This window comes from Trifolium pratense, linkage group LG4 (genome assembly GCF_020283565.1).
Source record: "Trifolium pratense cultivar HEN17-A07 linkage group LG4, ARS_RC_1.1, whole genome shotgun sequence".
Classification (NCBI taxonomy): Eukaryota; Viridiplantae; Streptophyta; class Magnoliopsida; order Fabales; family Fabaceae; genus Trifolium; species Trifolium pratense.
In genome coordinates, this window is record NC_060062.1 from 9,749,939 (window position 1) to 9,777,669 (window position 27,731).

The 27,731-nt window shown below is 35.4% G+C and overlaps 3 protein-coding genes across 10 annotated transcripts; 1 reads left to right on the forward strand and 2 right to left on the reverse strand.

Annotated features, from left to right (window-relative positions):
• The first annotated feature begins 219 nt into the window (after window positions 1-219).
• Window positions 220-16,385, forward strand: LOC123920018. Of its 6 annotated transcripts, none has more exons than XM_045972091.1 (19): window positions 279-1,305; window positions 3,077-3,622; window positions 3,726-3,851; window positions 3,935-5,902; window positions 5,977-6,093; window positions 6,386-6,568; window positions 6,658-6,720; window positions 7,521-7,592; window positions 7,703-7,966; window positions 8,623-8,742; window positions 10,555-10,614; window positions 10,717-10,943; window positions 11,055-11,132; window positions 11,224-11,308; window positions 11,786-11,958; window positions 13,696-13,948; window positions 14,336-15,240; window positions 15,626-15,987; window positions 16,075-16,385. In XM_045972091.1, the coding sequence occupies exons 1-15, from the start codon at window positions 487-489 to the stop codon at window positions 11,909-11,911; spliced, it is 4,854 nt and encodes a 1,617-aa protein (XP_045828047.1). In that variant the 5' UTR covers window positions 279-486; the 3' UTR covers window positions 11,912-11,958; window positions 13,696-13,948; window positions 14,336-15,240; window positions 15,626-15,987; window positions 16,075-16,385. The 6 variants fall into 6 exon arrangements, with proteins under 6 accessions (XP_045828048.1, XP_045828047.1, XP_045828049.1 ...); XM_045972093.1 differs by having other exon boundaries at window positions 15,736-15,987; XM_045972095.1 differs by having other exon boundaries at window positions 281-1,305; window positions 10,903-10,943.
• A 199-nt stretch (window positions 16,386-16,584) lies between these two features.
• On the reverse strand, window positions 16,585-20,898 carry LOC123920019 (putative pre-16S rRNA nuclease). Its single transcript, XM_045972098.1, has 6 exons — window positions 20,497-20,898; window positions 19,102-19,161; window positions 18,890-19,002; window positions 17,871-17,939; window positions 17,353-17,404; window positions 16,585-17,190 (listed from the first exon to the last, which is right to left on the reverse strand). Exons 1-6 carry the CDS (start codon window positions 20,791-20,793, stop codon window positions 17,038-17,040), a joined length of 744 nt encoding a protein of 247 aa, XP_045828054.1. The 5' UTR covers window positions 20,794-20,898; the 3' UTR covers window positions 16,585-17,037.
• An 817-nt stretch (window positions 20,899-21,715) lies between these two features.
• Window positions 21,716-26,841, reverse strand: LOC123921097 (zinc finger protein 346-like). Of its 3 annotated transcripts, XM_045973495.1 has the most exons (3): window positions 24,370-24,441; window positions 23,691-24,026; window positions 21,716-23,165 (listed from the first exon to the last, which is right to left on the reverse strand). In XM_045973495.1, exons 2-3 carry the CDS (start codon window positions 23,703-23,705, stop codon window positions 21,948-21,950), a joined length of 1,233 nt encoding a protein of 410 aa, XP_045829451.1. In that variant the 5' UTR covers window positions 23,706-24,026; window positions 24,370-24,441; the 3' UTR covers window positions 21,716-21,947. The 3 variants fall into 3 exon arrangements, with proteins under 3 accessions (XP_045829451.1, XP_045829448.1, XP_045829450.1); XM_045973492.1 differs by lacking the exons at window positions 23,691-24,026; window positions 24,370-24,441 and adding an exon at window positions 26,246-26,841; XM_045973494.1 differs by having other exon boundaries at window positions 21,716-24,026.
• Between the last annotated feature and the right edge of the window lie 890 nt (window positions 26,842-27,731).

The following is a 27,731-nucleotide window of genomic DNA, read 5'->3' on the forward strand; positions in this document are numbered from 1 at the left end:
TTAAGCATGTGGGTTAAATGTTCGATTCATGAGTCATGCCTATCGAAAAAATTTGGTTAGGAGAAGAACTCATCTTGTATGTTCCACAGATCCCCGACAAAAATTAATCATAACGTGAAAACTTCATATCAATATAATTAATGATAACAAAAAATACAATATCTGACTATTCAATAAAAAAAAATACTACTAATTTGCAAGGAAAAAAAAAATACTACTATTGCAAAAAAATAAATTAAAAAAATGATGAAATGTTGTCGTTTCTGACAAAAGCAACACCCGTTGCACATGGTGTCCTTTTTCCGTTCCCTCTCTTCCCCGACCATACACGACAACATAATAATACTCAGAAAAACCAACAAAAAAATCAACCTTTGTTTTCTCAAACTTCATCATCATCATCATGATCCTTCTTGTTCCCTCCTGAAACCTTAAAATCAAACTCCAAAGCAAATTCCAAACCAAATTCCAAACCTATTATCTCTCATGGCTCACCGTCAACTTATGGACTCACTCACTTCTCACATCTCCCTTTACCATTCCCAATCCCCAAACCCTAACCCTAACCCTAACCCTAACCCTAGATCCTCCATTCTCAAATGGTTCTCTTCTCTCTCAATTCACCATCGTCTCTCTCATCTCACAATCCTCGATTCCAATTTCGTCCAAATCCTCCTTCAAATGCTGTCTAAGCTCCAATCCAACAATAACCACGGTTGTTTCATCCTCCTCCCCGATCTTCCCTCTCGCGATCCGCCGTTCTTACCGACTCTCTGCTTCAAGAAATCACATGGTCTCATTGCTCGAATTGCGGATTCGGACACTGCTGGAAAATTTATCTTTGATTCGGTTCGGGTTTTTGCTTCCCGGGAAGGGGAGGATGCCGCGAAATGTTCGTGTGATGCTAGGTGTCTTGACACGGTGACATTTTGTGAAGGGATTGTGGAGGATGTGGATAGATTTGTGGAGGTGATGGATAAGATTTCTGGTGGTGGGTTTCTTAGAGGGGAAGAAAATGAGATTGGTGAGGATTGGGTTGAATTGAATTGGTTGAAATCGAAAGGGTATTATGGGATTGAGGCTTTTATTGCGAATAGGGTTGAGGTTTCGATTAGGTTGGCTTGGTTGAATAGTTGTGGTGGGAAGAAAAGAGGTGTGAAATTGAAGGAGAAGTTGAATGTAGCTGGTGTTGCTGCTAATGTGTATTGGAGGAAGAAGGGTTGTGTTGATTGGTGGGGGAATTTGGATTCGGTTACAAGGAAGAAGGTGTTCAACACGATTATCATGAAATCGGCTAAATCTTTGGTATGCTTTAAATTTTTGGGAATTCTTACAAACTTATGATTTGTTAATGATATATATAAGATTGACATTTTTTCATTTTGGCAAAACGGAAAGAGTTTAGTTTTGATACACCGTCAATAAATCACAACCAATCATATGTTTGACTTTGGAAGTAATTATGATTAAAGTCAAATGTTTTTAATGATCTAATGATTACGATGAAAATCAATAGATGTTAATTTGAGACTGCATTGGTGGGATAGGCAAGAGAAAATTGATTTTAGATATTGATGGGATGTTTCATAGTGTAGAAGTTAGTGTCCAGTACTAGTATCATTATGTTGCAACATAGATTTTGGGGACTAATTATGTCTTTGCTTATAAGTATTAACTTTAGTAGGTTTACGAATCCGTCTCCTTTAAAGTGTGAGTAATTCACTTTAGAGTGTGAAGTGAGTAATATCAACCATTAATTAACAAATCAAAGGTAGATATTGTAGGTACATCATAATAAATCGTTTTGTTAAAATAACAACCCTTGATTTCATCGCTTTACACTTTAGTCACTTTAGATAATCCAAATCCTAGATCGCTATATCCGTATATAAGTATCAGTGTTGTCAAATATCGACCATGGCGGATATTGGTGGTGGATTTTTGGAAATCCGATATGGCCATTTTGTGAAGGATGGCGTCGCCATGATGCGGATGTTAAAATTGTGGTTTATTCGAATTCCACTACGCTGCAGTGTTAACTTATAGCGCCGCTATAGCGGCTATTTAACAGCACATTATACTAAATAGCTTATTGCAGAACAATAGCGATTTGATTACATTTCAGTACGCTATAATGCTACAGCGGCGCTATAGCTGCTATTTCACAACACTGCATGGCGCCATACTCGGATATGCCAGTGCCATATGTTGGCCGGTATTTCTACCATGGTCCGCCATCGATAACTTTGACCAGTATATTGGAATGATAGTGTTTGTGTGAGGGAGTCTAAATTTATCATCTGTGCAGTTTAAGTAAAAGTTAAACTAAAAAGTGAAGCATCATTAGAATTAGTATGCCATTGCATTCTTTGACAGTTGTATAACTTGTAGAAAGCAATTATGATTTAACCAGATTTTCTCAGTGCTTAAAGTGGAATTTTTGCATTGTTATGGTTAAGAAAGAATTAAATATAAAACTGACATTCTGCAGCAAACTTAGATATTTGAACACATGGTTATGGGAAAGTAAGTACATTTCCTTTCCCTTGGTTCTAAGCTTAACCGACGTGTGAACATTTGTGGAAGATACTGATCGTGTGTTAGTGGCAGTGATAACGTCAATTATGAAATATATTGTAAATTTAACTTAATTGTCACTTTTTGCTAAATTGAAGTAGGATTTTGGGGGTGGAGGAAAGCGAAATGAAAATGTAATGGAGTCAAAAAAAGACCTACTTAATGATTATGTATGATTATATATGCCTTTTATATTTGAAATAGGACATGTGTCATACTTTGACTACATATTGTAGTACTTTGATTTGGTTGATAGCCTAATACGATTAAAGATATATCAAAAAGGAGATGATTAAGATATTCCAAGATCAATAAACTAATCTCTAAGTGATGTATTTGATGTTTCAAATCCTCTGCACATTGGGTAAAACTTGGTCCTACCAATTTAGTGAGATCACCATATCAGTTTATATATTCATATACATGTTGAAATTTAGATTATTATATTTTATAGGCCTGCTCTAAGTACTAAACTGACTTTTGATCCATAAGTTTTCAGACGTACGAGGTTTTGAAAGTGGCAAGCAGTGCTTCCGAAGATGAGGTTTGGCTATACAGTAGGGGAGTGGGAGTTGATAAACTACTTGACTATAATTGTACTGGATCTGCTCAAAGGACCACCCGAGCATTTTGCGATGATACAGAGTTTGGCAGAATTATTACACCTGTTGTTTGTAAAAAGCCTGCAGCTTTAGCTAGAGCCTTTAATTCCCTATCCGTGCTTCATGACATTAACATAATGTTGACATCAAGTATTAATAGTGAATATGATATAGGAACTCTTTTCTTTAGTTCGTTGGTTTCTGTCTCTACAATATCTGATTGTATATTAAGAAAATTGAGAGGTTTTCTGATGGTTATTTCACTTGACTGCACAAAACATGAGCTACTAGAGGAGGAACATGACAAATCCTCATCGGGTAAACCTAAGGAAAAACTTGGTCCTTCTAACCGTAAAAAGAAGGGACGGACCCGCAATAATAAAAGGCAAAATCCTGCCCCAAAGACACCTGTGAGCGGTATTTCATGCGAAAATCTTCATAAGGTAATAAATAAATAAATAGTCTATATTTAACAGATGGCTCGGATAGTTTTATTGCATAAATGCTAGCATTTACAATTCCGGTTTGTTCCATATGATATTCCAGGACATTGATTGTGTATTGGAAGATAAAAAGAAGACTGATTTAACAAAACCCAGGGAACTTCCTCAAGTTCCTCTGGGAAAAAACAATATTTCTATGGGGAGCTCCTCACCACCTGTAAAAATTGTAGTAAGTCATTTATTTTTTATTTAATCTGGATCATGTTTCTTGCTAAATATTTAATTTGTTTATAATAAGCCACTTGATGTCAGGATTATACTCGAGAATCGAATGTTGGCAAACCTCGAACCACTCCAAGAAAAAGTAGAAAAGAGAAAAATAAAAATAAAAATAAAAGCATCCTTGTTGACGGTACAGTTGTAGATTCTCACAAGTCAGTTACGCATGCTGCCTCTACCACTGTTATTTCTAATGGTGAGGTGGAAATATGCGATAGGTCTTTTGATAGTTCTACCATTCAGAATGTCAAATGCAAAGATTCTATTGGTAATGACATCCTTGTCTCAAATTCAAGCCCTTGTTCTCTTAATGGACCTGCTAAGGAGAACAACTCTACCGGGAAAGTTGAAGGAAAGAACATTGATGATCTTCCTGATAGTTGCAATAGTTCAGGTCCTCAGTTTTGTTTATTGCCAAATGAAAGGAAAATGTTGCCTTGTGAATTAGATACTCGTGTTGTAGAATGTAAAGCTATAACACAACCTGTTCCTGCATTGAAGCACAATAATTTCTCCAGCAATGAAGATACATGTTCTTTGAACACAACAGGTGCTGCCAAAGCTGATGTGAAGCCAACTATTTATGACAAACCAATTAGAGAGGCTAATGTAAAAGAATTTGGCATGTTGAAGGAGAGAGATAGATGTCTATTTGAAAGTAGAAATTCTGCTTTCTCAAAATGCAGTCCGTATGAATGGCCTGGTATACCTTCTATCTATTTTCCATCTTTTAACTCGCATCTCCCTCCTGCAACAGATAGATTGCATCTGGATGTTGGACGCAATTGGCATAATCACTTCTGCCACCCATTTGTCCCCACATTACCGCAAGCAAGAAATACACCAATTGAAGGTAGATGTAACCAAATTATGTCTCGTCAAATTCCTATGAGTTTTGACTGGCCCCCAGTTTTTCGTGGTGGCGTGACCCCATCACCAAATTGTAAATATGACTCCGGGTTTATGTCTAGGAGACAATGTAAATTTTCAAAAGGGTTGGCTGTTCATAGCATGCATCTTGATGTAACAACTTCTGATGATGAAAGGAAGTACTCTGGGGATACATTGGATTTACCTGACCTGATAAATACACAGTTCACAGATGAATATGACAACCTCTATGTATCAGAGGAAGAGTATGATTTCCATGCTGTTTCTGGTATAGATTATAATCAATATTTTGGTGGCGGTGTAATGTACTGGAACCCTTCCGAACATTCAGGAAAAGGTTTTTCTCGGCCTCCCTCTCTCAGCTCTGATGACAGTTTATGGGCTTTGCGTGAAGCTGACATGAATCAGACAGTGGATGATATGGTTGCTTTCTCTTCTTCGTATAGTACAAATGGTTTAGCATCACCAACTACTGCGACATTTTGCTCTCCCTTTGATCCTGTAGGGACTGGGCCCCCGACTGTTGGTTATGTAATGTCTGGTAATGATGTACCTGGGAAAGTGATGCATTCTTCGTCAGTTACTGATGCTGCAGTGGATGATGATACTTCTGGTTCTTTAGGTAATAACTTACCTGGAGAAATTGAAGGGAAGGCTGGTGATTCGCATCCATATCCCATTCTACGGCCAATAATTATTCCTAACTTGTCAAGGGAAAGGTCTATATGTGTTGATCATAAAAGCCCTTGTGTTCCTCCTACCAGGCGGGAGCAGCCTCGCATAAAGCGGCCACCATCACCTGTGGTGCTTTGTGTACCACGTGCACCACGTCCTCCCCCACCCTCCCCTGTGAGTGACTCTAGGAAACAAAGGGGTTTTCCGACTGTTAGGTCTGGTAGTTCCAGCCCAAGACACTGGGGAATGAGAGGTTGGTATCATGATGGAAGTAATTTAGAGGATACTTGTTTGAGAATGGATGGTGCTGAAGTTGTGTGGCCTTCTTGGAGAAGTAAAAACCTTGCAGTGCAACCTCTGATCCAACCTTTACCTGCTGCCTTGCTGCAGGACCGCCTGATTGCAATGTCACAGATAGCACGCGACCAGGAACATGTAAGAAAGATTGTTGCTTAAGTCCTACTATATACATATATGTTGGTGTTCATTGTGGGTGCTTAATTATACAGCCGGATGTCACCTTACCTCTGCAACCTCCCGAGTTACGAAGCTCTTCTGCAACGAGTGCATCTTTATCTTCAATGCATGGAATGCTCCATGACGAGATTGACTCTTTCTGTAAACAGGTATAGAGTATATTTTATGTGTGATGCTAGTAACACACACTTGCACGCCTCGCATAATCTTTTGCAAAGCCAGTGTAAAACACCATGTTCCATTGTTACTTATTCCCTAATGATCCCAACTTTGGACATTCTTTCATATATTTATCCTTATTTAGTCATCATTGTTTCCTTATTTAAAATCTTCCCTTCCCTATCAGAATTATTATTGAATATGTAGAGGCTTTGTCTTTCTTAATATTGTCACTGGAAAACAAAAATTCTAATGTTACCTGTAATTATGATGGAATCCAAGGTTGCGGCCGAAAACATGGCAAGGAGGCCTTACATTAATTGGGCTTTCAAGAGAGTTACCCGATCTCTGCAGGTTTTATGGCCCAGATCCAGGACAAATATATTTGGTTCCAATGCCACTGGTATGGCTCTTCCAACAAGTGATGTTGACCTTGTGGTTTCTCTCCCTCCAGTGAGGAATCTGGTAAAGTTTTTGTTTAGTCTCTTGTGTTTCTCAGTGTCGGTAGACTGTTACCTTACCTTGTTGTACTAAAATTTTGTTAAAATGTTCAGGAACCCATTAAAGAAGCTGGAATATTGGAAGGTCGTAATGGTATTAAAGAAACATGTCTTCAGGTATATTGACAATAAATCAGTACCTACACTTTGTACTCTCCATGTACTTGTATCAGGTGTGCACATCTAGGCTATGCAGGATTTTTATAGAACTTGTGACACCTACCATGATCATATATGAAGTGCACTACTTAAAACAATCTGAGGTTTGGTGACTGAGGGGAGACGGTCTCGTTCTCCTACAAGGTTAACGAACTGATCGTTGTTTTTTGAAACAATAGGAAAATATCATATGGTGAGACAATTGACAATAAAAGATATTGATATGGTGTTAATTGTTCGTGGATCTATATGCTTCAGTTAGAGTTGTCCTAAACACAACTTTCCTGAAAAGGGAGACATTAGGATTTGTTTTTCTTTACCACTTAATCACCCTACAAGGTGTATGTGTTATGGATCTTATTAATTGATCGTATCAATTCTGTTTGAATGAGGTTTGATTTGATTGACATTTAAAAGTGATTTATCGTTTTGGTCTAATTTATTCATTTTTTGCAAGATTATATTTAATATGTGTGTTGATATTTAATATTATTAATATTATTGTAAATATATTCTAGAGTATTCTTAGCATAGCATATTCCATAGTAAATATTCCTTTGTAATTAATGCTTTTAATATTATATAATGGAATGTCCGTGATGCTCTAACACACACGGTTTTCACCACATGCCTCTTGTTGTGTTCTCTATTAATTAATGCTCTACTTTATAAATATTTTTACAATTACAATAATAATCACAATAACAACAAAATTTTCAGTATGTCAGACAATTGACACAACTGTGTTTACGTGCCAGCATGCAGCTAGGTATCTTGCCAATCAGGAATGGGTAAAAAATGATTCTCTGAAGACAGTGGAAAATACTGCTGTAATACCTCTAATCTTGATTGTTAATTGTTTTTATCAAGTGGAAAATTGTTTTTAGCATGTAGTATACACCACTCATTTCTAATAAAAATATCTGTATCTTTCTATTAGATACCTATTATTATGCTCGTGGTGGAAGTACCCGAGGATGTTATCACTTCATCAGCTCCTACGTTACATTCATTAAAAGAAAAGTCACATTGTACAACTGGTGAACATGGTAATGACAATCATTCTGATATGATCCAGCTAGAAGATTCAGCTTTGCTGAAAAGCTCTCAAACTAATATTTATGCTTTGAAAGATTCCAAATCAGTTCGGGTTGACATCAGCTTTAAGTCCCCATCACATACAGGACTCCAAACTACAGGAATGGTAATTTCTCATGACAAGAGGTCCAGGGCTTTCAATTTTCCATTGCAACAATTTTCCATCTTTTAGTCAAAAGGACATATGTACATACATACAAAGCTTCTAGTATAATGCCTGGTATTTATATGTTGGTTATAGATGTTTTTTGAACAAATATGTTGGTTATAGATTAAAAATAATTTTATCTTATCTTTGTTCGGACCTTATTGAATTGTGTTATTTCTTAGATTTATGTTTTCATCCCAAGAGGAAACTAGGGGTTGGTCACCTGTGAAGCGGTGCACTTGTTTTTTCTTCTTTAATGAAAGAACTATTAAACAAGACAGCCCAATGTTATATTTATACATTACATGATTTTAAGTTGGATAATGCATGTTATGATTCTGTCACACACCCTTGATACATTTCCCAATAATTCAACCACAGGCTTCCCTAGTTTATAGTAAATATAACCTGAGAAATTGGATTAAACCAGCAGAACACCATTGTTTTATTGTGATTTTACCCCATACAAAATTGAATAAAAAGCAGCAAAATCCTTTGAGTCCATTTTTGTTCTCCAATCTATTTGTTACAATGGTGAATATTGAGTTTGAAAGTATCATTTGCTTCTAAATTTTATTGCTCGACAATGAAAATTATGACGCTGCTTCCTGTAGGTTAAGGAGTTAACAGAACAATTTCCTGCTGCAACTCCTCTTGCTTTGGTGCTAAAACAGTTTTTGGCAGATCGGAGCCTTGACCAGTCCTACTCCGGTGGCTTAAGTTCCTACTGTTTGGTATGTATTTTATTTCTTTTACATACAATTTTCGTTTCTTAATGAATTCTCCGGAACTCCTTTGTGCTGGAGTAGCATATTGCTGCGGCTTCTGAAATTGTCAATAATGTAATGTCATTATTCATTGTTACTTGACCAGTAACTAAATTGTACATCTGTAGTGGTTTTATTTTCTTAATAGGACATGGTTACCAACAGTGACGGAGCCAGAAATTTTTGGTAGTGGGGGCAATATATATAAAAATCTATAGAATTAAATATATAACTAACATTTAAATTTGGGAAATATATTTTTAGTCTCTACATTTTGCCCTACAGTCAAGAATAGTCCCTACATTTTTTTTATGGTGAAATAAAATTCTATAATTTTTTCGGTTATCAAAATTGACTCCTCCCGTCTGTTTTATGCACAGCCAACAAACAGAATGGTGATGTGCATAAAATAAACAGGAGGAACCAATTTTGATAAAGAAAAAAATTGTAGGATTTTTTCACCATAAAAAAAAATGTAGGGACTATACTTGACTATAAAGCAAAATGTAGGGACTAACAACATATATAACCCTTTTAATTTTGAAGCATAAATATACATCATAAATTATTCTCTACTTTTATATTCTCAAAAAGCTTGAATAATTTTCTCATTATCAATATCAATAAAAATATTTCTCTTTAACAATGGCGTTTCCACTATTGTTAACACAAATTCACATTCAACAAAATATATAATAACATGTCTTTACTTTTTTCATTTCTTCTGTAGACGAACTGACAAACACCACAAAAAACTTCACACACAAATAATATCAGTATTACCAGTTGAACTAGAACTAATAATAGATGTGTTCACTCTCACTGCAATAATAAAAACAAGTTTAAATGCATTTATGTATCCTTTAAGTTTTACGTTTGTAACAGTTAGATCTTTGAGTTTTTATGTAACAAATAAGTCCTTTACGTTGCTAACTTATTGCACCGTTACCCTTCCAGTTAACCTCTGTTACCTTGTTGCATTATGGCCGTTAATATTGACTTCCACTATGGTGGATATTTTGATGAAAAAAGCACACATGTTGGAGGATATTAACCGGAAGGGTCACGATGCAACAAGTTTTTATAACGGAAAGATAACTGGAAGAGTAAAAATGCAACAAATTAGAAACTTAAAGGACCTATTTGTTACCTTAAAAAGTTAAAGAATCTAACTGTTACAAACGTGAAACTTAAAAGACCCTTAAATACATTTGGCCTAAAAACAAATACTAAATTTGTAAGATGAAAAAAAATTACAATAAGAGAAACATAGGCTATTTTAGTGTGTAGTTGTGTTTCTTTGAGTAGTCTTGATGACATTTAGTCTAAGGACATGTATAGTACTAAATGTTTCTCCAAACTTTAGTGAAGGCACTTAGGCACATGCCCCCACAAGCTACAAGGTTGCTACGTCCCTGGTTACCAATAATTTATTCATATGATCCAACTGCAAATATAAGGATATCTGTTTCATACTATGAGATACTTGGTCATCTAGTGACGATGGTGTGAAAAAAGGAAATAATTTGTGTTGTCAGTTACTTTTGGCATTTTTGCTTTATATATGGGTTTGTCATCCTTATTATGCTCTTTATCAATTGCAGTTGTCATATCTCATCAGTTGAATAATAAATTTTCTTTTCTGTCTGCCACTATGTTTCTCAAGAGATATTCTTTCAGGATTCTTTGTTATGATTCCTTAAACTCTGGATTTCCTCACTTGAGGAAAGGGTAGTCTGTATCTGCTAAACTTGTCATTGGTTTTTATTTTGTGTGTAGGTATTATTAATTATACGTTTTCTTCAGCATGAGCACCATCTTGGCCGGCCAATCAACCAAGTAAACATCGAGCTTTTCTCTTATTCAAGTCTATATCTGTCGATAGCCACCCTGTACTAATCATATTTTCTATCATTTTTATGTTTTTATGCTCAAATCAAGGTTATAAATTTAATGAACCAAGTAAAAAGGAACAAGAATCGAGATTTTGCTGTTTTTTTAATCAATGACGAGTTGGCTGAAAATGACCTTAGCTGGGTTTTGGAGTGTAGTTCTTACTTTCTCGGTTCATTTTTATTTTTAGATAAACTACTGCCCCTAAATGAATTCTCTTCCATTTTCTTGCAGAATTATGGAAGTCTTCTGGTGGATTTTCTTTACTTTTTTGGGTGAGAGAATTATTTATAATTCTATATTTTCTTGTTGCTATCAGCGTGGAGTAGACATTTCATAATCATGAAAGATTTTGTTAGAAATAATTACAATTATTTTTCTTTTAGGAATGTGTTTGATCCTCGTCAAATGCGGATATCGGTGCAGGGAAGTGGACTTTATATAAAGAGAGAAAGAGGTTGTAGGTAATAGATAAACCAAACATTCTATGAACATGGTGTGACATCCTTTTAATTCCCTTTTTCTCCAACTAATTGTAAATGACCATATTTGCAGCATTGATCCAATTCACATCGATGATCCTCTTTTTCCAACTAATAATGTGGGAAGGAATTGCTTCCGAATACATCAATGTATTAAGGTGATAATGCAGACATTAGTTACAAATTTTCCTTTGCTAAGTCTTACTTCCAAAAAGAAACATGTGATTTAAATTATCATTCTGCAGTTATGCTTAATCTGTCTTGTGGATGTTGCCGAGAATGATAATTTTTAGGTGACCGTGGAATTAAAACTTTCTCGTGTTACCTGATATGAAATTTTTTCTGTTGTCAAGTATTTGTGCATTCTTCTATTTTTTAGTTTATATGTGTATGATATAAAGGGCTTGTATTGTTGTCCATTTTTGCGGGTCCGCCGCTAGTTTTTTGAGGGTCGGACGCTATGCTACGCTATTTGCTGCCGACCACATAGCACTAAAGCAAGATTCTTGCAGTTATTTATGATTGTATTGATTTCCAATTCATCTTCTGCCTGTGCAGTACTTATTGTAAGAGTTATTCCTTGATGAACTTTTCTTTACTGATAGTGTTGCTCATAAGTTATTACATTGGTGCAGGCATTTTCAGAAGCTTATTCTGTTCTTGAAAATGAACTCACATTCCTAAATGGTGATGGTGAGTCGTGCTCAAGGCCATCTTACAGACTACTTCCAAAAATTATCCCAAGTCTTGATGTATCATAAAGATTCTTGGTAGATGAAGAATGAAAAGTTATTTTGTCTGAAGAAAGGTAAAATTCAAGTCACCTATAATTTGGTAACAATTATCAAGATGTTTCAACTTTGATTTTGCTTCATTTCTCATGATAAAAAATGTTCAATTTTGAGTTTGAGTATTGTTTTATGTCAGAATAGATACTAGAGGTGTATGACAGTCTGTCACTTTTTTAATTTGAAATTGAAGATACTAGTCTTTTGCTGAGGATCTAGCCCAATATTAACTGAGCATGAGCCGAATTGATTATCACCGTTCTCACGATTCATGGGGTGCATTGAGATCTCACATCAACTAGAAATATGTCTCGAGTGTGACCAAATTAGTCTTTACTCCCTCCGTAACGGTTTATAAGCAAAAAAATTCAAACTTAGTTGTTACAAAATATAAGCAAATTTGACTTTTTTCCTCATATAAAAGCATAGAATGCCAAAAATACCCTTATTAAATGTGAGTATAGTTTTTCACATTGCTCCAAATTCACAATTAATGAATATGAGGAGTCCCAAGTTCTATTGCATATACCAAGAAAGAAAAGCAGTGCTGCATGCGTATGGTTGTTTGGCTTGGCTATTAAACTTTTTATTTTTTTTTATTTTTTTATTGAAAGCTATTAAACTTTCACGAAAATGAGTTTTATAAATCCAGTTTGCATTGAAAAGACACTGAAGGGTTTTTTGCATTGAAATATTAAAGATAGGTGTAGTCTCATTAATGAAAAGAAACTGATATTTTCGGCTAATTATAATTACTCCTACTAAGGTGTTTTCTTTTTACAGTAAACTAGGTGTAATAATTAATGTAACTAAACACTTTTTATAAGGGTAAAATTGACTAATTACTAATGTAATAAGGGTAAATTGGGTACTGCAGTTGACAATAAATAAAGCTGACCATATTTCTTAAACTGTGTGAATTGCCGGCTTTTGCTTATAAACCGTCATGGAGGGAGTATAAGGCTTGTACAATCCTCACAGTTTGAACTGGAGTTTGGGGTTTAGTTAGGCCTAAAGCCTAAAATTTAAGACAGAACAATGACTGCTAGTCGCTACCCCTGTTTGTATTATCTTTAATGAATTGGGATACGACTCATTGTTATTAAGCAATCGATGCACGCCCACAATTTCATGCTTGTTTTATTCCTTTATTTTGGCCTTCGGTAGCACTTATTGTATGGTTAACAAGCTAGTAATCTATTACTAGCCTGATGTTACAACCTAAATTTGTTAACCTGTTTGAAACGGTTTTTGAAATTTTGGGTGTGCATATAGTAACAAAGCAATATTGGGCCAGTTATGCAATTTATACATTTATCATGGCCGTTGCCGCAATATGGGAACATGCTTAGAAAACTCAATTACAAGGGGAGTCCCTGTTGGATGTCTAGTAATCACTAGCAGGCTAAATCAAGCTGTTTCTGAAATCAGAGTGTATTATTAAATGATTCTATCTTCTTAGTCTCTATAAGGAATGCCCATGATTTATCATAATGTTTCCGCATGTCAACTTACTCTCTGTACTGCAACATGTTAGTAAGATTAGCACACGGTCTACATTGGTATATATGATATGCATTGTAGATTGTCATCACTGTACTTGGTATGTATGTTGGCTCACATTTTAGTCAGCAGTGTACTTTGAAACAGAATTTATTGATTCCCTTCTGAGTCTCTAGCTTTCAAGCTTAATATATTTATTTAAATAAATTCCGTAACTTAGTTTGAATGGTTATATTCAATTTTCTGTTGGGCAGGTTCTTGAGTTTATGCGAAGTTATGAATGTCAAAATGTTGGTCTGTTACTCTAGTGATGCAGAGTACATGGAATGATGGAAACTAAATCACTAGTTGAAGGCTTGCATTCCAAGTGGTTGGTCAGAAATTGAACAATTCAAGTGGTTGGTCTGTTACTCTTGGTGGTTTAAACTAATTACTTTCTGGTATGGTGGATCATCTTGGAGGTTTAAACTAATTACTGCTCGATCACCGGTTCTATTCCCTCTGCCGGTGAGCTCTTTATTACCTAATGAATTGCATCAGTGGAATTTTTCAGAACATAAGATATTATTGCTGATGCCACCCAATTGTATGCACACAGCACACTTCTTATTATGGAAGTTGGAAGCAGTTTCTGTATCATTTACTTTTAACTTTTCTAATCTTGAGTTTTTTTTAAACATTTTCTTCTCAATTGATGAGAAGAGGCAAAGATGGTAATCTTTGGACAAATAAATGCAATGTCTGGGAGGTGTTTCTTTGTCCCTTGAACTACAGGAACTTGTTTATTTTTGTTTGATCACCATTGATTGAATTTAACAATTTTGTTTTCTGATGTAAACATCCAAAATGAAATCTGCTTCCACACTTAAGCTCTTTGTATTTATATAATTTCAGGATTTGAAGAGCGGCAGGTGGAAGGAAATCTTCTGATATGCATCTAAGCACTGCCACTCATGAAATCCTTCCTTAAAAAAGTTGGCCGACAAGGGCAAAGTATCAAGCCACACTTATGTTTGGATGGACGGTGAGTTTAGTAAAATCACAGTGACACCGTGATTTTTTTGAAGCTCCACAGTGTAGCTTTTGTCAAAATTGCAGTGGCTCACCTTGATTCTGCCAATCCAAACATGCGCCAAGTACTCTCCATCGAGCAGCCCAGGTTACTCGATGTGGGACATAGACACCCCCTACTCAAATTTCTATCATGGCACACCTCTGAGAGCCGCCGACATTTTGTGGCTGCATTCTACAACGCTTAACTCGACCTTTTTCAAGTCATCTCCTCTGTAGATAGCCCTTTTTTAAACACCAGTAATCAGCTCTGATACCGTATGTTAAACATCCAAGTGCTTGGGATTCCTACCCTTAAAAGCTAGCTAGCTAATTGTCACTGGAAAGAATCAAACCACTTAAGTAATACTCTATCAAGTGCCCTGTACTACACAATGTTGGACTTACGCACCCCATAATATTCAAGTCCCAACCATCTTTTTCTCTAGATATTTTATCTTCCAATTTGTAATTATTTTCACAATAAGCACTTTTTGGATACATAAGAAACAAAACTGTTGTTATTGCTAATGCTTACAAATTCACTGATATTAAGATTGTCAGCATCTTTCAACTGATTGGAGAAATGATCTTATTGTTGTCTGAAACTTAGTTATGAAAATGGTATCATCATGTTTCTTTCCTGTTGACATTTGAAATTTAGAGGCTGAGCTTTGGTGCAATTGAGATGTCATTGCAAATAAGGGGATTGCAGGTTCTATGTGATCCTCTCGAAACTTCAAATGGGGGTAAGTTTTTTGCTCTGGATCTCCCTTTCTTGTATTTGACACTTGCTGAAAATGCTATGTATGAAATATCCACTTAATAGATAGTGAATTAATAAAAATAAGAGAAAATAAATATATATCTCCTATTGAGGTTGTTATTGATTTGTGTTTCCTTTTTATTTGTAGTTAATATATATTACTAAGGACTACAAAAGAAACCTTCATTTTACATGATTTTGTGAAATAAATGCTGAAAACATAAAATACAATGAAAAATAGTTCTGTGTTTTAATTATTTAATTTTAATGCACTTTTGGTCCCTTATTTTTTTTCATTCACAATTTTGGTTCGGTAATTTTTCAAATTATGTTATTTTGGTCTCTCTTGCAATTTGACATATGGAAAGGCAAATATGGCCGATGAGTGGTGGTTGAGACTGGCATGATGCCATAATAGAGGACTGTTAGTGCAGAAATAGAAAAAACAGGGCAAGAGAATAAGTTGGTGCTGAAACAGGGTAATGGAAGAAATGAAGGGAAACAAGAACGAGCGAAGAAGTGACAAGAGAGAACAAGGAATGAGCGTAGAGAAGAGGGGAAAGGGAGAAATAAAATCAGTCTCAAGTAAAAAAATGAAAATAACCTAAACTGTTAATGAATGAGGGCAATTTCAACATTTTGCATAAAAAATGCATCATCTCTGCAATTGCTACTGCTGCAACGCTAGAATGTGATGCAATGCTGTATGCGCCACCGCGATTGATTAGAGGTAAGAACATATAAACGAAAAATGAAAACAGAAACCAAACAATCCTTAAATTTCAAATTGAATTGATGATGTGGTAGCTTATTTCAGGTTTACCACTGCCTTGCTTCAAGACAAATTCTGGTTGAAACGTGAAAGAAAATTAAGGACAAAGTTGGATGGAGTTGATACCTTGAGGAATTATGGCATGATAAAATGTCTCAATTTGCACCATATATTTGGTTTAATGTTCATAACTAGATGATGTTAAAGGATGAATTTTAATCTCAAAACGTCAAGTACTGTTGTAGATGTGATTCAAAGTGCCATGTTTCCTAGATTAGTAGAAGTATCTTTGTTATCCATTGCACGATTAGTTGCTTATATTTGAGTGAGTAGTTGACAAGAGGATTTAATGTTAAGCACAGTTACTCCTAGAATCAACTCAGGCTAAAAAAATTTAGTGCATTTAATTTTGCTTGGTATCGAAAATGTGGATTTTGAAAACTCATCGATGAATTGAAAAACTGATGTATCGTTCAACTAAAAATGAGCAAAATTGAGGTATATTTCAACATGCAAATATAATCTAATCTCATTAGAGGATAATTGAGGTAGAAATGCAGGGAAAAAAAAAACCTTCAGAAATTCACTTTGTTGATTGGAAGTTACTCAGTTGAACTAATCAAATCAACTAAGATATCTTTACAGTCACAAACAGTCTATTAAAATTGTCAACAAAAGACACAAAAACTTCCCATTAAGACAAGTTCAAAACTTCAAATGTTGATTTTGCAATAACCTACCCTAACAATATCTACCATTTCTACTATTGCATAAAAAAATGTTAACTCACCTTTTGACACATTGTTTTCCATATAATTTTCTCTTTTTATTTTGAGTGTGGTGCCAGCATACATACATCCTATAATTTGAAGTTGTAACGGATATCCAAACATCGTTATGTTGATTACCGATTGTTGGAATATTTCTCCCTTTTCTCGCAACTTACTTGCGCGTACTTGAAATTAGTAAACGTGAATGATGGAATGGTACAAACTCCTTCTTCTGTGATTAATCTTCATCAGGGAAAAAATCATCATCATCAGAGAAAAAATCTTCATCTTTGGGAGGACCCTTTCTAAGTTTTCCTTGTAGTTCAAGATTCTTGGGCACAACAAGTTCAGTTTTCTGACCTGATGTGGAGAAATATCTCTCAAGTAGCATCTAGTTAAAAAAACAAACAAAAATTATAATTATGCCATAATTTCCTTTTCTTATTGGCACATCAAAGCGGAAAAAACACGAAAATAGATATCCCAAAAACGATAACTACCTCGGTGTCTCTTAGCTTATAACTTGTTTTTTGTATAAACAATATCTACTTACCGTGGCAGCATAGGCATCAAGTTTGTTCTGCCTTGCAGACTTACTCAAGCCCCTGTAAGAGTTTTAAGTGTATCAATTCCACAATCAAGTAATATTCCATTCAAAATGGTGCTTCAAATCTTTCAAAAGAAAACTTATGTATAAAATAAAAGAAATCTTCGTTTGACTTTCACAGTAGTTATAATGGTAAATGTAAATATTTCCTTTGAGACTAGTGACCCTTAGCCTGTGAAGCATTGAAACAAACATGGACACTGACAATGACATGTACGCACTGATAATAATTTTAAAAAATAGAAATGTTGAATATAACCACGAGTCGGTGTCTAACACCAACACGTGTAAGACACCAGACACTTGTTTAATATGAAGTATCAGTGTTAGCTCAACATTGTACCATAAGTAGTGATAGGGTCAGTAAAATAAATTTATTAAATATTTCTCTTAAAGACACTTTTAGAAAAGTATCCAATTAGAGGGTAACAATACACTTAACAAATGAGGTTAGAAGCAATTACATGTCGATCATTCGATCCATGGCGGTTGTTGTCGTCCCATATTCATCCTGTAGATATACTCTCCAACCCCTGAAATTAGAGTTGAGATATAAATTAGAAATAAAATTGTGATACACAATAATTACATAAATTCACCAACCTCTATTAGGTTTCGGTTGGAAAAAATATTCAAATTGATTACCAAATATTGCGTAAGCATGAGAATTCATACTTGCTTTCTCCTTTTGGTAACTAAGCATTTCCAACGGTGTTTTTAAGTTGGTACTTATTTTAAGAACCAGTTCTTCCAAGGTACACCATGTGTAAGCTGACGTGTATGCGAGCTGTAAGAGCGTTGATTCTATATGACATGTTCTTATCGGTAGAACATTATTTTAGGATGTGGAGTAATTTGTGGACCTATTTAGAGTTCTTATATGGTTTTCACCGTTAGAGTATAATGATGGTAGAGTTCTTAAATCAAATGCGGTATGTTAGGGACCACAAAGAATGAGATAAGAGCATCTAAGGTGTTTCACTATTGGAGATGCTCTAAGTCAACATTAGAACGAAATATAGACATTAAAGAATGGCACGATGAATTGTTAGTATAGAAATGCATGATTTGTATGAGTTATAGGCAAGATCGATCCGAAATCGTAAAATCAGACAATTTCATGATTAAAATTATGACACCTGCAATTCTACCGAAAAGTGATTTTGCATATGACATGATTCGTCCCGGACATTGTAAAATCGTGCAATTTTATGATTAAAAACATGATTTTGATAACATTGCATATAAGAATAAAGCCATTCTGTATGCTTGCCGATTATTAGACGTATTCCCATAATCATATAACTCAGGGTTCTGGTCATTTAGCAGGATTTAAAATGAATAGCATTGACACAGAAGAATGTACTTGTGAATTGTGATCAGAATATAATGAACATTAACAATTCATTTGTTATTTTGGAATCTGCTGTATATATAAATATAGAAGAATTTAAAATGTCAACACTACTTTAGAATGTATTACCTCTCAGCAGCTCGAACAGCAAGCCTTCCGGCAATACTACGGATTATTTTTGACTGTGTTGTTTCCTTTCCATCAGAAGATTTTGGAAGTCCAATTATAAACTCATCAGCTTCCTATAATTTAGAAACTGTGTTATGGTATCTATAACGATAGAAAATATATCTCTATCGATCAAATTTTATATACTGCACAGGACAAAAGATGAATCAGACCTCTTGTTCGGCAATGTTCATAATCCGGAGTTCAAGTTTTTGTCCTCGAAGTTCCAAAACCTAAAGCAAATACAAGATTATAAGGATGAATGCTGATAATGAAATACAAATAAGAATATCCATAAATGCACTTCAATGTAACAAATACATGTCATCTAGTCATGGCCAGCGCCCAGCGGCAATAATATGCTCGAAACCTAAAATACTAAGCACGCAATTTTATCATACAAAACTTAAAGAAAACCTAACATCAATAGTAAGCAGTTAGGAGCCCAATAATTGAATTGAAAAGAATTAAAGGAAGAACACCTTTGCTGAGAAAGAATAGGAGACAAATCTCTTCTCCAAAGGTTTCTCCCCTTCACAATAGAGTTGCTACACTCTATTCACAATGTTTACAGTACTCACTAATTCAAAGATGCTCCCCTCTATCAATTGAGGGCTATTTAAAGACATGGTAATAGGCTCGTTTTTTTTAAGACTCGGTATCTCTCCGAAGGATCGACAATTCCAAGAGACACCAATCCCGCTGTCCACTAGCAGGGCGGGGGGCATTTTAAGCCAGAGTTTCGCTCTGTATGGACTGACCCAACATAGGAAGTGACACCGAGAGGATTCAAACCTAGGACCTTGAGCAACACTCCAAGGTCCCAAACCTTCACCACCAGCCACCGGGTCAATCCATGTGGGTTAACATGCTGCTAATAGGTCGAACAACCACAAAACAAACCAACCTACTGAACAACCACATGACAAGCTAACTAACTAATTGCTCTAACAATCTTAACTATTATAATTCCCCTTAAATCTATATCCTAATATAAGCACAAAATTTCGTTTGAAAAACAAACACATGGTTTTAAATACGCTCACACTACGAGCAGTTTCCATAAGCTATATTGGAGAACGTATGAAAATAAGCTAAAAAAAAACTTATGAAAATTGTCATAATCTTGTTTTGACAAAGTTCTCCCAAACAATGTCACAAAACTTATGTCGGTAGATAAGTTCAAATAAGCTAATCCAAATAAGCTCATAATCACATGGGTCGAATGTAATCCTATATACAACATTAACATGTGTAGGACATCAAACACACCTTCAATATGATGTGTCTGTGCTAAATTGCTAATCCAAACATTTTACAATTGTATCTACAAAATGGACAAACAAACCAAAACATAGTACTAAGCCACTAGGTTTCGTCTAGTGGTGAGGATCCTGAGTTCGATCCCCAGCTCATCGTAAACAAAAAAAAAAAAAAACATAGTACCAAATTACATGATACATGCTAAATTCATTCATTCAAATTTCCAACAAGAAACTAAAGAGCAACAAAACATACATAATAACAATAGATTCTGTAAAAGCAAAAGAAAGTGGAATTGTTATTACTGTTAAAGGGCGAACAGAGAAGCCTTTGCTGAGAGCAAGACCAGTACGAGCCATTCCCAAGTCGATACCAAGGGAGAACCCACATATCCAGTCTGCTTCTTTCTCCATTTGAAGCGCGTTTGGAGGAAGCTCTTCCAAAGTTATTTTTGTTGAGTTCACAGTTCCATTGTGATTTTTTGTGTTATGGGTCGAATTCAATTTTACAAAAGATGGAAATTTTGTAAGATTTGAAGGTGAATAAGAGTTGAAGAAGAGATTGTGGGGCGGCAGTGGTTGTAGCAGTTGATGAGTCCACATTAGGGAGGGAGAGCGAGAGAATGGATAATGAAAAGTGCTGTTTTTTTCTTTCTTTCTTTCAGGATAAGTGCTTATTTTTCTTTTTTGAAGAAGTCTGCACTTTTCTTTCTGCTTACTTTTTTTTTAACCATAGTATGAAATTTCCAGCGCCGTCAATGATTAATTTTCAGAGAACTTGTGGGATACACGAGGAGGTGGATTTTCTCCTCCAAACCAAATTTTCTTCATACGCATCAGCCATAAATTGAACTTCTAACCACATACTTAAGGGGACCAAAATACTTGCCACTTGGACCAATTCATGTTGGTGCTTACTCTTTTTTTTATAGTTAAGAAATGTGAAAAACAAAATCAAACTTATTTATTTCATTAATAACAAATTAAAGTTTTTTTATGGTTACAACTATTAAAAATAAAAATTACACCAAACATTTTTTTTTTTAATTTTTACAAAACACCATTTTTTTTGGCAAAACACCAAATATTTGTTACATAGTAGTAAAAAGACTAGTTTCTCAGCTTAGACCGCTCAGAGTACTTCATTAATCAACTTTGACTCTTTGGATTAACCAATCCAAATTTATCCAGAATGACTATCCAAACTATTATAAGAAGTCTGACATCTTATACTAAACTTTAAAGCAAAAAAAGACATCAAACTTTTAAGTCTACTTTAGAATCTTATATAAGTAATAGAAAAAACTCTAGAAAATTAAATCACATTCTCAAAATACTTTGATTTTCTTTTAAATGTACTTTTGCATAGAAATATTTCGATTCAAAAAGTTATAATTGATTGTGTAAACTATAATCAATAATGACAAACATCATTATCGTCACCCGAGGGCGTGCGCACACACATTTAATAACTCAATTTTCTTCTGTCTTCTAAAATGGTAAAAAGCATCACAAGCACAAGACATGCAACAATCTAAAGGATTTGTCTAACATCCATGTGAGCAATTGATAGTGTTCATATCTCTTTGGTACGAAAAATCCCCGCCGGAAATATAATAAACAATAATCCGAAAAAAAGTAAAAGAAATTGCGAAAGAGAATGATTGTTCTACTTTGGTCCTACTATGATTAGAGAGCTTCACATTATGAAGGTATTCATTTGAAGCACCTGAATTGTCTCTGCCTGTCATTAGCACCTATTTAGTTTCCGAACTTCCACCTTCATTTTGGGTGCCAACATTTGAACCTTCATGTGCATTTGATTCCAGTGGAACAGATAAAATCTCATTTTTTGATTCTTCAGGAAGATTTCCCACCCCAGCATGCGCTGTGACTTCCGAGACTTGAGTCTGCACCAACTGGGGATCATAACCTGAACCGGCCCCAGCTATGGGTGTTGGTGTCTGAGCAGCCAAGGAGCCATTCACGGGTGCTGCTGTTGATCCTTGTGCTTGAGATAGTGCATTCACCAGGAGCTGAGCCAGAAGTACCTGTGGATCATTATCACCTTGTTGGACTTGAGCATTAATTGCATTGGCTAGAGCATTGATGTCAGGTGGGTAAAGTGTTTGAAGCCCTACAACTCCAGCCAAAGCTTGGGAACCTACTTCAGACGAAGCTTGGGGACCTACTCTGGCCAAAGCTTGGTTACCTACTGCTTGGGGACCATAGGCACGCTTCATGTGCTTTTTCCCACTAATATGAGCCTGGTATACGCGTTGGGTGTCACATTTAACATTGCACAACTCACATGTAATAGCTACAGCTTGTTCAGGATTTGAACCATCAGCAGTCCTCGCCTGTTTACGTCCTTTTCCTCCTCTTAACTTACGCTTCAATCCACGGCCTCTTGCACCAGAGTTTTCTATACTTAACCCATCAGGCTCTTCAGCTTGAACATCAGAAGTCTCTCCTACATTGTTATTATCAGCTGCAATTTCAGAGCTCATGTTTTTGGTGGGGTTCTCAGACTCCTGAGCTATCATAGGTTGCTCTGTTGAGTTCAATTGAGAGGTAGGAATCTGACTACTCTCTGATCCGTTGATAGCACCGTGTCTCTGTTTTGCTTCATGTAATCTTATATTCTTCAGATGCTTTTTTCCTTTCAGATGCACCTGCATGACTTCTGAGGTATTGCACTCAATCTTACAAATTTCACAAAATACCCCATGTGGTGGCGCTTGCACTGGTGCAGTTTGCACTTGAGCTGAGACTGATGATGAACCTGGTACTGCATAAGTGGCTCCAGCAGACGCACCAGGTACATCAGAAATAGCAACACCAGAAGAATGAGACGGAAAGTGTCTCCCACTACCCACTCCACGTCCTCTTCCACGATTGAACTGACCTCGACCACGACCACCCCGCCTGAATGATCTACCACCCCCACCTCTGTATTGAGATGATGACCCGATCTGAAAATAAAAGGTCACGTTCAAAGTCAAGCATATATTTATATGGTCACAAATATTCATGTACAAATAAATTGGAGATTTGAGAGGAAAGGATTAGAATAAAAGATTTGCACAGAATTGACAAAATAGCACAAGAAAAAACTGTCAATGCCGTGCAAGTCAATTTATGAAGGAACTCTATACTCCAAGTATGCAAATATTGGAGAAGAGTTAATAACAAAGAAAAAACTGATTAAGAAAAGGAATATCTGGTTTATCAAGGTGATAACCAAGGAAATATTTATAACAGAGTAGTTTTAAGTCACCACTAACATTAACAAATGGGACAGACTGTGATGGCCTTAAAACTGCTTCCAAGGCATCCTCGATTTCAAAAATCATTCCAATTCTTACATACAGTAAATCTAAGTATCTCAATTTTGTATATGAAACAAAATTCTTAAAATGATCTTAATGATCACTTTAATATAATGTAAATGCTTCACATGCTTGACAATGATCATTTTAACAGAAAAAGAACTCGACCATTTGATTAACCATTATGCCTTGAATCTTGGCAATTTTAATTTGCCTTCCAAAATTCAAATCAGTGGTGTGTAACTCATGCACCAACTATTCATGTCCAATAGATCTCCAAAGTCCAAACAAACATGGATTTTCCTCATTAGGATTGATATAATCTTATGGCATATCAACCAGTGTACCAATCAATTGACCAGGGAGTTGGCCAATTCGTGTACATCAACAACTTTATCAGCCTCAAGATACTGTTGATCAGGCAACCCTTGAGAAGTGGTCAATTTAATTCCTGAAAACATGCTCAATGCTCCCCTAAATGTGAAACTGAAAACGAAACACCCTCTGACAAAAGAAGAAATAAGCATATCAAACAAAGATTATATCCATTGAATAACCAAAAGAACGGAGTTCCTTTTCCCAAACTGTAAGGCACTGCAAAATTATGGCCAGACAGTTAAGAAGAGAAACACGATGATCTTATGCCCACATCAGCTCTAAAGCAACCAGCAAAGACCCACCACCATGCGAGCATTATTGTGGCACTTAAGGTAAGAGTCACAATTGCTTATTAGCTTAGATTATGCAACTACTGTCTTTATCTGGTCACTCTAGGGTGTTGTGGCCAAGGTTGCAGAATTCTCAACATCTTCTGAATGTTTTATATGAAAAGCCGGGGATATAATACCTATTCCAGTATCATCCTTTTGTCCAAAGAATTCTGAAAACAGCCTGAGGAAGCACAGCAAGATATTCTCTCTAAAAGCATAAAAAAAATATTTGAAAAGTCAAAGATCCGCAAAATCTTCAATCAGCCTTTTCTGTTCACTCCTTCAAATTTTGGTAATAAATCAAGAAACTAGCATGTTAGAGTAGAAGCAAATTTGGTGAACTGATTCGAGGAGGAATAAACCATATCAATCAATGGCTTAATTGTGACTCGATTTATCTTAAGTCATCTTCTTTCAGTTTCAGCAACGTCAACGGTAGGTACTTGCCGAAGCTAATTAAAAGCCAATGCTGATTGGCATACAATGAATACACATCGTTTCAATGATCTCACTATAGCAATATTAAGTAAAGAGCCTCTACAAACTACCCTATGAGAGATTCTTTTCTTGGAACAAAGATGGGGTAAATTGATAAGATGATTCTACTAATCCTGTTTAGTGTCAGAGACACAAGTAAAAGAAGCTGCTGGGGCATTTTCTATGCCTCAGCTGTGGCGGTCTTCGAGAAACATTAGTAGAATAAGAACTGTGCAAACTTAACAACAACAACAACAACCAAACCTTAAGGCAAAATTCATAGTAACAATGGTCCTAATTCTATCAACTGATCCATGTAGGCAATCTGCCAATCAGATAAGGGTTGATATGGTTGTTGTTGATGGTCAAATTTTTATAAAGAAAGTAGTTTGATGCAGGCCATAACAAATCACAGAAGTTTTTGCGCTAGTTTGGTAAGTTATCATAGTTAGACAAAGCCATAAAACGAATAGAACTACTATCAGGTTGGTCCTGCTCTATGCTACAAGCAGCAATCAGATGGATAAAGAATAACAACCTCACCCCGCCCAAAACAGACAGAAAATATTACGGTGAAAGACTATAAAAGAGATATAGAGAAAAGTACAATAGTAACATTTGTTGGGAATAACAACATTGAAATAAGGTTTATCTTATCCCATGTAACACAGATACAAATGCACTAGGGTCCAACAACAACATAGTTTGAGCATAAACTTTCAAAGGACCAAAAACAAGAATTCAATAACATCAATATTACTGAAGAGACACAAAGCCACTTCTAGATATACCATGATCACAGTAAAAAATTGATCATCAGTGTTCGCCTTGCAGATACTGAAGCACACAATTAAATCCACTATTTAACTAGGTCAAACTCAAATCCATTTCCTTGCAGACATTAATTAATCAACACACACAAAAGTGAAAAAAAAAAAAAAAAAAAAAACCTTCCTTCATACAACAGAACTGATTGGAGAACCCAATTTCAAGCACATGACAAATTCATCAGAATCCCATAGAATTCTAATTTAATTCAACACTCTATCAAAAAAATCGAACTCAAAAATACAATTGAATCCAAAATTTAACTAGGTAAAACTCAAACCATTTCATTGCACACATTATTAAATCAACAAAACACACAAATCCCCTCTTACAGACAATAAAACCAATTAAAAAACTAAATTTTAAGCACATTAATCACAAATTAATCAGAATCACAGAGAACCCAAATTTAATTGATCCCTCTAACAAAAATCAAACTCAAATCCATTTCCTTGCACACATTGATGAATCAACACACACAAAAAACCCTTCTTCCATACAATAAAACTGATTGAAGATCCCAATTTCAAGCACATTCATGACCAATTAATCAGAATCACAAAAAACCCTAACTCTAACAAAATCAAACTAAAAAACACACAAATCAAATCCACGATTAAACTAGGTCAAAATAAAACAGAAAAATTCTCCTCTAGGTTAAAAAATTCAACAAATAACAAACAATGAGGATTGAATAAATGAAATTACCGGAATATTATTAAGCTGAACCGGTTCAGGGTTAACACCAGGAGGATGAACCGGAGCGGGTTCAGATTGTTGATAATAATTAATCGGTTGTTGTTGTTGTTGAAGCTGTGATGTTGTTGAATCAGTTGGATAATAAGAAGCATATGTTTGATTATAAGCAGCGTAATATGAAGATTGATATGCTGCAGCAGCAGTAGCATAAGATTGATCGTAGGGTTGAAGTTGAATCTGAGATGGATCGTATTCGTAATACGATTGTTGTTGTTGAGGTTGAGGTTGGTTAGGGTTGTAGCCTGAATAATCCATGGCGATGAAGAAGAAGATGAAGATTGAAGATGAAAGAGGGAAAATCTATTGGATAGAGGGTGGTGGTGGTGTTTGTTGCTGCAGTGATTAAAACGCAAATTTGTGTCGTCGTTTTAATGTGAGGGTAATATGGGTAAATACTTATGAGTTTTTTTGTTTTTTTTTATAAAAAAATAGGTAAACACCATGGAGGAATTTGACGAATTTTGAAATTTCGTATATGACATTTCACTCAAATATTTATCCACTCGGTTTGGGAATGTCAACGGGGCGAGGAATGAATGGAGATTACTTTACCCCCTAACTTTCCACCATTTTAAATGATCCTCATTTTTATTCCTCGTTTCGGAGAGTATTTTTCCTCCATCTTCATTCTCATGGAAAAGGCTAAAATTGGCAAGCCAATCAGTACAACGATTTTCCTCCCTCCAAGTGTGACGAATTTGGATATGTCAATTAAAAGTCAACACATTGCGAAGCATCCCATTAAACTTGTTATCCATCATCATATCAATCAGAATCTTTGAGTCACTCTCCATTATGAGATGAGAAATACGCTCTTTCCACGCAAGATCTAAGTCGATGTACATACCCCACATTCTAACATGAAGGGCATCATAAGCTCCAATCTTTTTTATGTAACCTTTAATTCACCTCCCGTTAGAGTTGCGGAATAGGCCACCGCAAGTATCCCCACCTCCTCTGCGGGCTCCATCACTATTGAGCTGTATTCACCCATACATTTCATTTATAATTAAAACAAAGTTCTAATGAATTTAAAATGCTCTTTTATATTTAATAATTAATGATATTATTCAATCTGCATCTGTATCCATTAACTAGCGGGTGGTTAAAATATCCATTTATTTTATCTGCGGATATCCACTAAACAACTCGCTCCATACCTGTGGTGGATTTTATCCGCAGATCATCGCGAATACCAATATTTTTGTCATCTTTAAGTAAATATTACCTTCATGTTACATAAAATGTCTCTGCATCAGAATAATGTTGACCACCGTTAGGGTGAGTCCATCATCATTAAATAAAAATTCATTATAATAAAATTCATGTTATCATTGAAAAGTAAGAAGTAGTCGAAATTCGAATCTCCATCATAAAAAATCCACATCAATATATTAAAGGAAATGAAAAGTTCACATCAATAAAGAATCCACAT